The 13,761-nt window shown below is 36.9% G+C and overlaps 1 protein-coding gene across 9 annotated transcripts in view; it reads left to right on the top strand.

The window, feature by feature from the left end:
* Window positions 1–12,288, top strand: part of rap1gapa (RAP1 GTPase activating protein a) — a 78,506-nt gene extending 66,218 nt beyond the window's left edge. For 4 of the 9 annotated variants that reach the window (XM_084099150.1, XM_084099154.1, XM_084099155.1 and 1 more), the window contains 8 exons: window positions 4,965–5,074; window positions 5,981–6,076; window positions 6,513–6,629; window positions 8,240–8,375; window positions 8,498–8,609; window positions 8,715–8,818; window positions 9,008–9,055; window positions 10,476–12,288. In XM_084099150.1, coding sequence (XP_083955276.1) covers window positions 4,965–5,074; window positions 5,981–6,076; window positions 6,513–6,629; window positions 8,240–8,375; window positions 8,498–8,609; window positions 8,715–8,818; window positions 9,008–9,016 — 684 coding nt within the window. In that variant the 3' untranslated portion in view covers window positions 9,017–9,055; window positions 10,476–12,288. Of the gene's footprint in view, window positions 1–3,314; window positions 3,393–4,964; window positions 5,075–5,980; window positions 6,077–6,512; window positions 6,630–8,239; window positions 8,376–8,497; window positions 8,610–8,714; window positions 8,819–9,007; window positions 9,056–10,475 lie in introns of all 9 variants that reach the window. The other 5 variants (XM_084099152.1, XM_084099151.1, XM_084099158.1 and 2 more) reach the window with 3 other exon arrangements.
* The last annotated feature ends 1,473 nt before the right edge of the window (window positions 12,289–13,761 follow it).

The following is a 13,761-nucleotide window of genomic DNA, read 5'->3' on the forward strand; positions in this document are numbered from 1 at the left end:
CCTACAGGCTTCCCAATGGGCAAAACTATGCTAGTCCCCTCACTACCCTCCACTATGAGGTAAAAACCCAGTCCTGGTTACACATACTTCACTAATTCCTGACTACACTGAAACTTAAGCTTGAGTTGCTAAACTAACTAAAGACAAACAACACAACAAAGGCGAAATATTTCATGATAAATCAAACGACCTCAACTTAATAATTGCCCTCATGCACGAGTCCCTTTTTTCCTCATTCCCATCATTCTTTTTTTTTTGTCATCTCTACAGCCACTGATATTCTCACTCTGTATTTCACTGGAATCTTTCATTTATTACCGTTGAGTTTACCTCAGGAATGTTTCTTGAAAGGATCACTTAATTCACTGGCCTTGCTCGTGTGCGCTGCTCTAGCAACAGTCAATATTTCCTGAGTTAAAAGGGTCAATGACATTAACTTATTCAAAAGTACATTTAAAAAGCCATTCATATTCAATACACCTATTTTATGATGAGCATGTTTTTTAATCTCTATTAAAATCTATTTTTAGTCAAAAATGTCAGGGTGATACAATGTCTTGATAATTTTTTCATGATGAAAAAAAAAAGCCTTAATAAAATTCTTGAAAAGAAAACTTAAAGGGGGCATGAACTTGAGGTCCACTTATAATGTTAGAATTTTTATCCAGATTTTTACATGAAAAAAACCCATCCTAATTTAGAATTAATAAGCTATTTTCTATCCTGTTTTTAACCAAAACACTAAAAGATAGACCTACACCTCAAATACCAAGGACACTTGTCTGCTACAGCTTTGTAATTAGTCACCTTTATTTATATTTATTCCTTATGTATTTGTGAGATAGTATCATATTTTATTACATTATATATTTGTGTCGAAAGGAAAACACTACAGAAAGGTGTTTATCTCTACATAGTTGAAGCATAAGCCAACTGTGAAACATTTATGCATATTACATATGCTTATAGGTCTTGGTTGTGGCAAATTAAGTTTACTGTGAGTTCTTGGAGTTACCACAGTTATAGTTGACAGGATAACTTTTACTGTGTTACAAAATAAAGTTCATCCTTGCTTAGGATCACAAAGAAGGCCAATCGTGTGAATTGGTGGGCGGGGCTAAAGAGGCAATGATGTAGAAGTAGCCTTTGATCTTCTGCAGAGGTGGAGTTTCGTCGCACGATGATGTAATAATGTGACAAAATTCAATGGTGAAAAATGGTGACTCCCATTAAAAATGTATTATATTTATGAATAAACAATTTGTGAGATTCATAAAAAATTTAATATTAGTATTACCTTGAAAATATTTAAAAACCTTCTTGAAAATAATAATGATTGGATCACATTTTTCAAATCCATCATAAATACATTTCTGAGAGCTTGGCACAGATGTTTTAAAATAGATTTCTATTTTTATTTTTTTTTAAGTATAAATATGTCATTGACCCAAAAGCATGTTACCTGAATTTGAGTTTTCCCCAGAGAAGACTGTAACTCATTTAACCGCTCTGTCATTGCAGGAGGTGTGTGTGTGTGTGTTATGGTGGAGATGGGGTCCTTTGAGAGGTGCATGATATAAAGTTATGAATGTGTTGCATGTTGCTCATGAGGGAATGAAATACTGTCAGATAGTCTACAAGGGGTCATGTGAGATTTTATTTTGTTATTTTCCTATTTTCCTTCCAGTGTCTCTCAGGAATGAATATTATCTGATCTAGATGTAGGATAAGGCGGCCTGCCAGCAGTGTTAGTATAAAGACAGTTGTGAATGTTTTGACCTATTACATCCCCCACAGGATCAGCCGCACATCAGCACCACATAAGGACCTGCAAAGAGAATTATATATGTGTGTGTGTATGTTGAATGGATTCTGCTGTGCTAATTTTTTAATATGCAGGTGTGCTGTCGGTAAGTATGGTTATCGCACAAGATAAGTGCAGAGACAGCGTTCTTCGACCAGCCAGCTTTTGCTCCATCAAGTGCAGTGGCTCTTATGGTGCTGCTCCTTGCCCTGGGGACTGTCACACACTGAAGGCCATGCTAAGTCATGCCAGTGCCCCTCGTAAGCAAAACTCATATGAGCCTAGTGAAATCTTTCCCCAGAGGGACTCACGCTGGAACAGACTTCAGAGTTACTGAGCCATGCCTTTGTCACAGTTAATGTTTCTGTTATTTATAGCACTATCATATGCCACGTCAGTCAAATGAACTTTTTTGACCTTCACAGCAGGTTACGCAATGGAGAATATAGACCATATTTTGACTATTGGGACTTCAATCCCAAAGCTTAGAGGTGAAAATTAGAAATTGCGTAAAGTGATTCATCCCCCTATGGTGATTATAACAGCCAGAGCCGTCGATGAGGGGACCCCATTAAGGTTCCTGTGACCGTTCTCAACTGGTTTTGCTTCAGGACAATATATTAAAGTATATGTCCAAGTATATTGGACATCAAGTGACACCCTAACACATACCAAAATGATCTATCATAATCAAGTAAATAAAAACATGCTTACAATCACACCGATACTGAAAAGTGCAAAAATTCACCAATATCAAAATTAAGGCAAAATTAATAACATAAAAAAGAATTATGGATAGTAAAATTGACAGTGTTGTAAATTTTTAAAATTGTATTTGTATTTTTCGTACAAATTTATTTTAGTGTAAATAGAAACATCCTCAAAATCCCAATGGAGCTGCAGCGTCCATTAATCCAACAATATGCAAAATGAATAACAATGTAACAAACTGTATAGCGACAGTTTGTAAATTCTGTTTACTTTACTTAATTTAAACAATCCAATTTCGGATCATGACCCACCAGTTGAGAACCAATGATCTATGATACAATTTGAAGGAAACATTTTTTGTGAATTATTGCGTGTTTTAGCATATCAACAGGTCAAATTAAATAGAGCTCAGTTACAAATAACATTGCATTAATGTTTATTTAACAGCATGATGTATATGAGTTTTCTCGTCTGACTTAACCTGTTCCGATAATGTTAACCTGACTAACTGTTAAACCGTGTTGAAATGTCAACTGTCCCGTTGTCTCCAATGGTGTGCTGTGTGCTACTACTTTTGCTTTCTTGTACTTCACAGGTCCCGGGACCTGCTGAAGTTCCTCCGGTCCTTTTCTCCTCATGTGGCTACCTCTGTTGTGCTTATGACAGCTTTTTTTCTTCCTGTTCATGCTCCCTCTAACAGATGTCTGTAGCCTACTTTGTTTGTATAACACATAACCTGCTGCATGGACTCATAATTTCTCTCGTTCTCTTTCTCTCTTTCTCTGTGGGCTCTGTGCAGTCATTGCTTGTCCCAGGCAAAAGTCCCAGTAAATATGGACGGCGTGGCAGTGCCATAGGAATAGGAACCATAGAAGAGGTTCATGTATAACTCTCACTCCTCTCTCATCTGCATCATTCGTTCTCACTGCATGACCTAAACATCACTTTTACACCATACAGCTGCTGATACAGTCAGCGAGAGCCCCTTTAACTCTCTGTTCTCAATGCACTCATCCTATATAAAAATAGGATTATGGAACTTCATAGTCAGGGCTGATGCCATATTTAATTTTACTCAAATAAAGACGAGGATTTGTGGGATAGATGCGCATTCAGATTAATTGTTTGCACTGTTTAAATTTTTTAGTACTAACTGTTATAAGTGTTTTTGTTTGTCCACTGGAAATTGTCTAGAAATACATATTTTCAATGTTTTGTCATATTTATTCCATTTTATTTCATTTTTAATTTGTTGCAACAATAAATTATGGCAGATACCAATAAGCTGATAATATTCTATATAATAATTTTTTTATGGCAGATTACCGATAAATGTCAATATTAAAATTCTATACTATTTTGTCTGAATAAATAAAAATAGCAAAAAATCTATAATTTTAAAAGCTACAAGTGAAGCATCATAAAATTATGAAAAATGTATATTAATTTTGAGATTTGCTAAGTATTACATTTACATTGTTAAATTAATTATTATTTAGAGGTTTAGGTGAGCTTTACATGATGAAAAAGTTCATCTAATTGTAAAATGAGCATGCACAAATAAATACCCAATATCAGCCAATAACAATAAATAAAAATATCTTTAATATCGGCCAATAACTGATATGGATCTGCTATATCGTGCATCCATCATTTTAACAGTTGTTCCATGCAGATCTTCATGCCACATAATCCAGTCTTTCTAAACACATCATATCCTACTGTAAGCATTGTACAATTTTTTTATATCCATTAGCACTGTTCTTTATAATGACCCATGTACATCTAGATTCATCTACATTTAGCAGCATTATTTCAGTGTTTCTTCAAGCTCCCCTTTCAGCATCACTTCCTGTGTGTCATGCATTGCTCTGCTATGTTCGAATGTCCAATGTCACTTCTTGTCATGTGGTGTTGTGTACTATTTGGTGTATTTCTATCCCCTCTTCTGATAATTGTACACTCTTTGCGAGCTAATAGTGTAGAAACACAAAAGAAAAAGGCAACAGAGTCTTTCCGAAGCCTTTGAAGCCATTTTAGATAAAAGCCTTTTTTGAAGGCCTTTCATTTGAAGTCATAAAGCAGTAGCTGTAAAATCCCAGCGCTCAGGCTTGAAGAGAACAAAGTGTCCCCAGCGAGAACACAGCCGTCCAGTGAAGCTCAGGAGATCCTGCTCCCATCTTTCATCTCCAAACCCTCAAGCACACACTTCACAATCCACCCTGCCGGTCAAACTACGAAACAGTGTATTTTGTTCTCATAAAGACTGGACCACGCCACAGATATAAGAAATTACAGACCACAATTGCAAGTGGTATAAAATAGACCTGTCCTATACAGAATGTAATATCTTTAAAGTTTCCTTTGAGACCACATGGTGGCCATCAGTGTGAAGGTGATATCTATGTTTGAATCCTCGGCTCACTGAACTTCTTGTTCCCTCCCACAGTCTTTGATCATTCCTGGAAAAAGCCCAACTAGGAAAAAGTCAGGACCCTTCAACTCTCGACGTAGCAGCGCTATCGGCATTGAGAACATCCAGGAGGTCCAGGAGAAAAGGTAAGAGGATGAGAACACTTCTGAACTTCTGGAGCTGCAACTGTGGAGCATTACAGTATCACAGATTCAGACAGTACTGGTTTCAAGACCTAGTGACCCTTGTGCATACACCTGCTTGCAGAAGAAAGGTCTTCTGTGAAATTCGTGCACACACTACCATTTGAAAGTTTGGTTTTCAAAGAAATTAATACTTTTATTCAGCAAGGATGCATTAAATTGGTCAAAAGTGACAGCAAAGACATTTGTAATGTTAAAAAAATAAAATAAAAAATGCTGTTAAGAATCCTGAAAAAAAGTATTATGGTTTCCACAGAAATACAGTATTAAGGCACAACTGTTTCAACATTGATAATAATAAGAAATGTTTCCTGAGCATCAAAACAGCATATTAGATTGATTTCTGATGCATCATGTGACTGAAGACTGCAGCAATGGCTGCTGAAAATTCAGTTTTGCCATCACAGGAATAAATTACATTTCATTACAATTTATATTTACAATATTACTGTTTTTATTGTATTTTTTAAAATCAAATAAATGAAGACTTAAGACTCAAATATATATTTTTTTAAATCTTACCGACCCCAAACTTTTGAATGAGAGAGTTTGTGTGTGTTTTGGCGAGAGCAGGACTCAACAAAAAGAACGACTTGATGGCTTGGGCCAGTTAAAGAGAGTTATTTAGCTGGTTGATGAAATTGTCAGTACTGACAGAATCGAAATGTTCCAACAATCTTCATCATTTATTGATCATGCACGTGTACATGCAAATTATAAACAATACTTTTAAGATCTATATTTACCTCTTTTTGAGAAAATGACATTTGATACAAATAGAGGCAGAACATAAAGCATAATATTACACTGAACTCCTTCCTTTTATGTGTGTTTATGTGTTTGGTGAAGAATTGCCGCTCTGTTGTCAGAGGACAGGACAGTGCTCTGTCTCTCTCTACCCAGCGTCACTCTCAAGAATGGGAGGCTCATCGTGGATCCCTCCAAGTATAAATGCTACCATAGAATACCACCTCTTTAACCATAGACTAGCTGCTTACCTTACCTGGCCATAGAAATGCATCTGAAATGCTATGAATTATGGCCTTAAGCACGTTCAACTGGTCGCACATGCAAAATCTATGCTAGCTGATTGGTGGTCTGCTCATTTTTCAGCCAATCAAATGTCTGTTGTACGGATTTTGCATGAGCTGGCCTTTGTCAAATGTGCTTTAATACTTACAGGCCCCTTGAATGATGTTGCTCTGAACTCATGTGTTTCAGTGTAGTGATGTGAAACAGCATGTATTGTTGTATCTAACCAAACCTAATTTTTAGTTGACTGCAGTTGAGCTTGGGCTCCTTCACCTCATGGTTGACTTGTAGATTTGCAAACATAATGCTTATGCTGCCCTCTAACGGTCAGTGTGTGTGTGTGCGTTAGTAGGGAGAGCTCCCCCAGCACACAGAAGACTCCTGACAGTGGCCACGCCTCCCAGGAACCCAAGTCTGAAAACTCCTCCAATCAGAGCTCTCCTGAGGTCCTCATCACTAAGAACAGGTAAAGTGAAAAGTGATTATATGATTTGCTCACATTTATCAGTGAGGATCTAACTATGAATTTGCCTTAAATCATATTTTTACGTCTCAGTGGTTGATTTCAGCTTTTTGTTATATGAAGAGTACAACTTTTACCTTTTTTACCTTTCCATTAGTGTGAAATATAGCTGTCTGTGCATGTTAACGATCTGTAAAGTTGCAAAGCAGACCACGGGAGATAAAAAAATACTTGCCTGAAATGTTTTGTTGTAGTCTTGCCATTATTTCCATGACTCGGCTACGTTATATATTTGCATAATGCTACTGGTTTAAATTTGCTACAGGTTGCTTTAGCCCACCTTCAAAGAACAGTGTGACTTTTTCTTTTTTTCTTTTTTTTTTGCTGCGAGGACTTCGAATATAGACGTCATAGATAATATAGATATAATGCTCTTCACAGCTGCTCATGAAGCCTCGGAAGCAGAAATTCGATTATGGTAATGGGGCATTACATTTCCGACACATGCTATAAAGCCGTGGCCACACTAGATTTTGAGCCTGCAAAATTTCTTCGGACACTGCAACGGTCGTCATATGACGTCACACTCTGCAGCGTCTTTTTAATTAACATGAATTCAACATATAACCAATAGTAATACACTCAAAATGTAAAAAATATTTATTTGACTTTACTGAAAAAAAATTTTTTTTTTTATTCAGCCACGTGACGTATCGATCTTCTACTGGTCACACGTCTTCACGTGATGCGAATTCGCAGGTCAGAGCTCACCAAACTTGAACTTTGGAACGCAGCGAAATGCGACGATTTTTGCATTAGCTTGCATTTCCGGTCTGACGCATTTGCATGCGTTTGAATGGAAGTCAGTTGAACGAAAAGTGCAGTTTGACCGCCCCTTAAGTGGTTGACTAATCACAACAGACTAGGCCTGCTGACCAATAAGAGCAGACTGGGCTTTTTTTCAGAAAAGCAAGCTTTAAAGAGGCAGGGACTAAAACAGAGCATTTCAGGTAGAGGGTGAGAAGAGGCTCTGCAGCAATGTACAGTATGCAAAAAATAATGTTTTTGATGTAAATAGACCCCAAAAATAAAAATTATGAACTTGTAAATAAGCATAATGTTTACACTTAAAAAAAAAAATGTTGTGTCCAAACAAGCTTGAATTTTTTTTTCAAATTATGCAAACGTGAAAAATAGTATTTAATTGTGTGTATTTGGGTATTCAAAATGCTAGCTAACTTCATCACTTCTGTAATTTGAGATGTTGTGGAAATGTTAATGAACACTGTTAAAATTGTCCACTGTTGGACATCAAACTAAACTAGTGAGAGTGTGAAAATTTCCACAAGGCCAAAATGGCCCACAGTGGAAGGAACACTCTATTATTACACTCTATTATTACATATTATTACACTTTCCATTGCATTTACCAGTAACTTTGTTTTCTTTACTTAACAAAGTCAGCTTTTACTCACATTTGGTGCTTGGTAGGTTGTGCATTTTGGGGGATGTAAGTGATCTGACAGCAAGAACTATGGAAGTTTCATGCTTGTTATGAGGGAATGCATTAAGAGCATGTTTTTATTTGTTTGTATGCATGTGTGTGTGTGCAGTTCAAGCATTTACTGCCGGGCTCCGTCCATTCCTGAGGCTCATGACCTGTCCCGCTCCTCCTCTAATGCCAGCAGCTTTGCTAGTGTGGTAGAGGAGAACGAAACAGAGGCTACAGAGGACTATGACACCGGCATGGTGAGAACAGCACATTAATCGTTAATGCATTACAAGTAATAAACATCTCTAGAAACACTTAAACAAACTTCATATGTATTGTAAGTATGTCTCGAGCAATTTGTTGAATTTGTTCCATTCAGGAGAGTCTGTCATCAGCAGATACTCCTCATAAACGAGACTCATTGACATACAGCACATGGCTTGAGGACAACATGAGCACTACCAGTACAACCAGTAGGGGGAGCTCTCCTGGTGAGAGAAACAAGCTGTACAAAAGAGTTTCATTCACACAATATATTTGTGTAGCAGTGTAGTGTTTGTGTATCTTTCTATATAATAAATGTATTATTTTTCCAGCCCCTGGCAAAACTCAACAGCAGGATGGTGGAAAGAACCAGGAGCAGAACCGTACAGACATTCGCATCAAACTTGAGCGACCGCATGACCCCAAATCCACATCGGTGAGTCTTGCTAGCCTAGTCTAAAGATGCTGAATTTAAGTGTTGTATCTGCATGCAGATTTAAGTGTGAATGCATGCAGTTTGCACATAAAGAATGACAGCTTCTTTAGTAAAGTATTGGGCAAGTGAATGTACTTTGCCATTCTTTATTTCTGTCTGTCTGTTGTAACTCTGTGACTGTCTGTGCAGAACTGCTAGCCTCTCCTGCTTGACTGCCTCATGGACATCCATCAACAGGTTAGATAAACTGTTATCTTGACTGAATCATTTTGTTTCATCAACTGAATATCACAGGCTGGTCTATTGTATTGCCTATATTATATTATTAAGACTAAAGTTATGTAAGTTTATGACTATTGCATAATATGAATATTGATGCATATGTTGGGTCATTTACATATGGATTATGTTTTTTATAAGGCTAAATGAAAGAACAAATTTCAGGACACTTACAGATAGACCACATAACTTTTTTTGGTAACACTTTAGATAATCGTCCATCATTAATTGGTAACTATGCATGATAAATGAGTAGTACTACATTAACACTTCATCTGCTACTATTAACTAATATGGATTTATGACTGAGATTCATTATTAGGTAATCAATAATTTACTAAATGAGATTAGGTTAAAGGGATAGTTCACCCAAAAATGAAAATTTTGTCATGAAATGAAAACTTACCCTCAAGTTGTTCCAAACCTGTATGAGTTTCTTTCTTCTGTTGAACTAAAAAGAAGATATTTTGAAGAATGTTGGTAACCAGACAGCTGACGGTAGCCATTGACTCATGGAACTGTTTGATTACAGACATTCTTCAAAATATCTTCTTTTGTGTTCAGCAGAAGAAGGAAACTCATTTATCTCATTGCAATGCATTTATAATTAATAGTATACAGTACAATTATAGTAAACAGTGCATTTCTGTTTTAAATAAATGCTATCAAATCAAATCCAAATTAAAATCCATCAAATAAAAATGTATCACAGTTTCTGCTTTAAAAATCTGCTTGGCCATTACAGGAATACATTCGATTTTTAATATATTAAAATAGAAAACTTGTTATTTTAAATTATAATAATATTTCACAATATTATTGTTTTACTGCATTTTTGACCAAATAAATGTAGCCTTTTTTTACTTGAGGTGAGATTTTGGTGAGATTACTTTAAAAAACATAAGCCGCTTTTCCACCATTGGGCTAAAGTGTTCTCTTCGCGTGACCATCCCATTCCGTGCCGATCCAGCCCGGCCTGATGTAATACAAATGTGCCCGTTGTTTGCCTTGATAAATCAAGAGTTTATAGAAATGAGATGTAAATAGTGACCGTTGTGGAGGATGATCAAATATTTATTTTAATTGTATTATTAATTGTGTTTATGTTGCTTAAATAGCGCACTTAGCCAGCTACATTGGTAGTCATGTAACAGACAAGTGACCAATCTTGAGTGGCGACGTCACTACACGCATTCTACCAGCATGGTTGGCTGAGAATTCCAGGTTGAGAATGGTTTGTAATCGTGCCGTGCCGAACCAAGCTCAAGTGGAAATATAACTAGAACCGTTCCTTACTGTTCTTAGAACAGTTCGGCCCAGCGGTGGAAAAGCGGTGTCAGTGGCCTGATTATTGTCTCACACCATATTGTTTGAACAGCATTTCCATTAGAAAGACCTTAGAGAGACAAGGAGAGCTCGGGTTACTTGATGAAGAAGAGGACGATGACACCAGTCGGCTGCATGAGTGACAACATGCATGGCCCGGAACCATGATCATGTGACCATGCCTCCATCAGGACACTCACTACCCTCGCAGACTTGACTAGAAACAGGAAGGAGTTGGATAGGCAGCCAGAAACTGTGCACTAGCCCTCCTTCAGGCTTGTCCTTAACCCCCTTGTGAGTACATCAGTAAATTAATGAGAACCTCCTCTGTAGCAGTGTCTAATGACATGTCATTGTGCTGATGAGTGGCTAAACTAGCAGGTTGTTTGAAGTCCTAACACTGTGCTAAAATTCAGTTTTGTGAAGTTTTTCCTCCTCAAGGACATTTCACCTGCTTGCACGATGAAAGCATTTTCAGCCCTGTCCCAAATGGGCTGTGCAACAGGGCGCATAGAGCATTCCTCTGAAACCTAAAATGACAAATGGGACTTGCTACGGTCATCGCACATCTGCAAGTACAGTACACATCAAATGCATTATTTGGGACAGGGTCATTTCTCATATTCTGATATTATTGATGTTCTTTCAGTCAGATTTCAGGTGTAAAACCCCTTGATCTAATGTTTATAACAGCTGTGCAATACATCTTTTGACATTATTTAAGAGTAACTCCACTCAAAAAGTTTTTGAACTAATAAAAAAAGCTGTGTTGTGAATTTCAGTTCAGTCATTGCACAGTATTTTGAGTAGGGGTGCACCGATATCAGAAATATATCTGATTAGCTGCTAATTATTTTCATGTTATGACAGGTATTAAAATTCTATACTTATTTGTAAAGAAACAACAAATAAAAATAAAATGTAACTTTTTAAATGATACTAAGTAAGGTATCACAGCATTATAATGGACAGTATAAAATTGGATATTTTAAAGATTAATTTTAAAGTGCCCCTATTATGCTATTTTAAAGTTTCCTAATGTTGTTTTGGAGTCTCCTACAACAGGTTTACATGCATCAAAGGTCATTTACACATCACCACATTTTTCAATGATTCTCAAGCGACTTGTCAGATGAATCAATTTCTCTCCTTTCCGCAAGCTACTCTGCTCTGACTGGCCAGATGGCTCAGTCTGTTGTGATTGGTTTACCGCGTACAGCGCGTGTATCGAAAACAAAAATGCCCAGCGATTCTACACCGTAAACTAAAGACAGTAACGAACAATGACGTCGGTTTTACCATAGCAATCCGAGCGCGAGTCCGATGATGAAACATTGGAAGAACTAGTAATTCAACCCGAACCTCCAACGCAAGGACGACTCGAGCAGGACGTTTCTCAGTGATACACTACTCAGTTTGAGGTACATTATGAGATGTTGCAACTGCAATTCCTCACCAGCAGCATTAACAAGTGCATGTCCATCAACAAACCAATTATTTTACTTAAACTTATTTATTTACAGAGCATTTTTCTAATTTATTGCGGTAAACATGTGGGAACTGTATCAATAACAGTGCATACATTAGCCGAGCTCTAGTGTCAATGACTGACAAATCTTGCTTCATGCTTAATCTTTACTCAAAGTAGTGAGAATGATAGACAATCTGCATTAATAGACACAGTTTTAGGTAATAGTGGCCCACAGCTGCTTAGCAGAAGTATTTCAGTAAGACAGTAAGAATGTGAGTTTTCATTCACTTATTTTACTCAGCTATGTTACACACTACATGAAAGGTAATTTTAAAAAATCCATAATAGGGGTACTTTAAGTGAGCATTACATGACAAAGGTAATCTAAATGTACAAATAAAGGGAAAAAAGCAATTATACAAATTACAGTATACATCCAATAAAACAATTATACATCCAATATTGGCCAGTACTGATATTTAAAAATTCTAATATCAGCCAAAAACTAATATGGTACTGATTCTCAGTAATCTGCATCCATAGCTCTTTTATTTATATAGCACATAATTATTGGTGAGATTTTCTCATATGTCAGAAACTGAAAAGTGCTGTTACTCTTAAATAATGTGTCTATCTGCCATTATCACTTGTGCATGGAGAAATGGGGCATTTAATGAGTGTGAGTCATATTCACATTTGATTATTATCAAAACATGACAGTTTGGTGAAGTGTGAGAGACACCCTCTGAATATATTACATGATACATTGCAGATGCCTTACCTTACCCTCAAACAGATAAGAAATTCAGCCATGTCAGTGTTACAACAACAGTGAGCTAACACACTAATTCAGCTCAGTTTTCTGACCAGCTGACCAGTCATTGTTTATGCTCAGTTTTGATGCACCAGTTCGACATGTTGATTGTTTATCTGTTTGCCACATAAGCAGCTTGTGATAAATAAAAAGCTGCGATGTCTTGAGTTTCATCTTCAGTGCGGCATTCCTTACGGTGACTCTTCTCTCAATTTTTTCCGAACTGTATAAAAATCCCTAGTGGAGATTTTTACTTTATGTTGACTCGATTCAAACTGGCTATTCTTTGCTTTGCGCTTGAACATACAGATGGTTTAATGTTTGAGCTGTGTGCCAAGGTGCCAGTCCTCTTTTAAAAAGTCTAAACAGGCTTGTGAGTTAAACAAATGTGCTGTTGCTAATCTATAAACCAATCATTAATGCCAAAAATCAGTCAATGTGATGTTTGCTCTTTCTGTTGAAGGCAAAAAGCATTGAATGGAGCCTAAATATGACAGAGTGGTTTGGAGTTGCCTTACTCTAAGTGTCAAAATATATGAAGGGGAAAGCTTAGCAGAATATTTTGTAATCTATTTCTGATAAATGATTGGCCTTACTGGCTTCCATTGAACTGCCTTTATACCGCCCCTCGTCCTACACCATTAAGATGTAATGTAGTCGTCATTACTGATCCATGTTTGTTTTATACATTTCCCATAATTGATCCGTCCTGATGGCATACTCAAGGTGATGATACACAGGGCAACTTTTTGGGCAATGTTGCTGGGCAATGTTGCCATCAACGGGCAACCAGATGAGACACAGGGCCCATCTAAATTATCCAGATATATATTTATTGCCCATTTTCAATGGGAAAGTGCCCAAGCAACAATCGCTAGGCAAGATTGCCCAGCAACATTGCTCAAAAAGTTGCCGTGTGTATCATCACCTTCAGACATTGGCTCTGTCTGAAACCTGATAACTGAGTTGCAGGCAATATACTAAGGTAAGAAAGGCAAAAAGGTACATCCAAATCCAATATTTGTGCAATATTTTGTCTAAGCTGCATCAGTT

This window comes from Abramis brama (assembly GCF_963993115.1).
Source record: "Abramis brama genome assembly, chromosome: 22".
NCBI classification, from domain to species: domain Eukaryota; kingdom Metazoa; phylum Chordata; class Actinopteri; order Cypriniformes; family Leuciscidae; genus Abramis; species Abramis brama.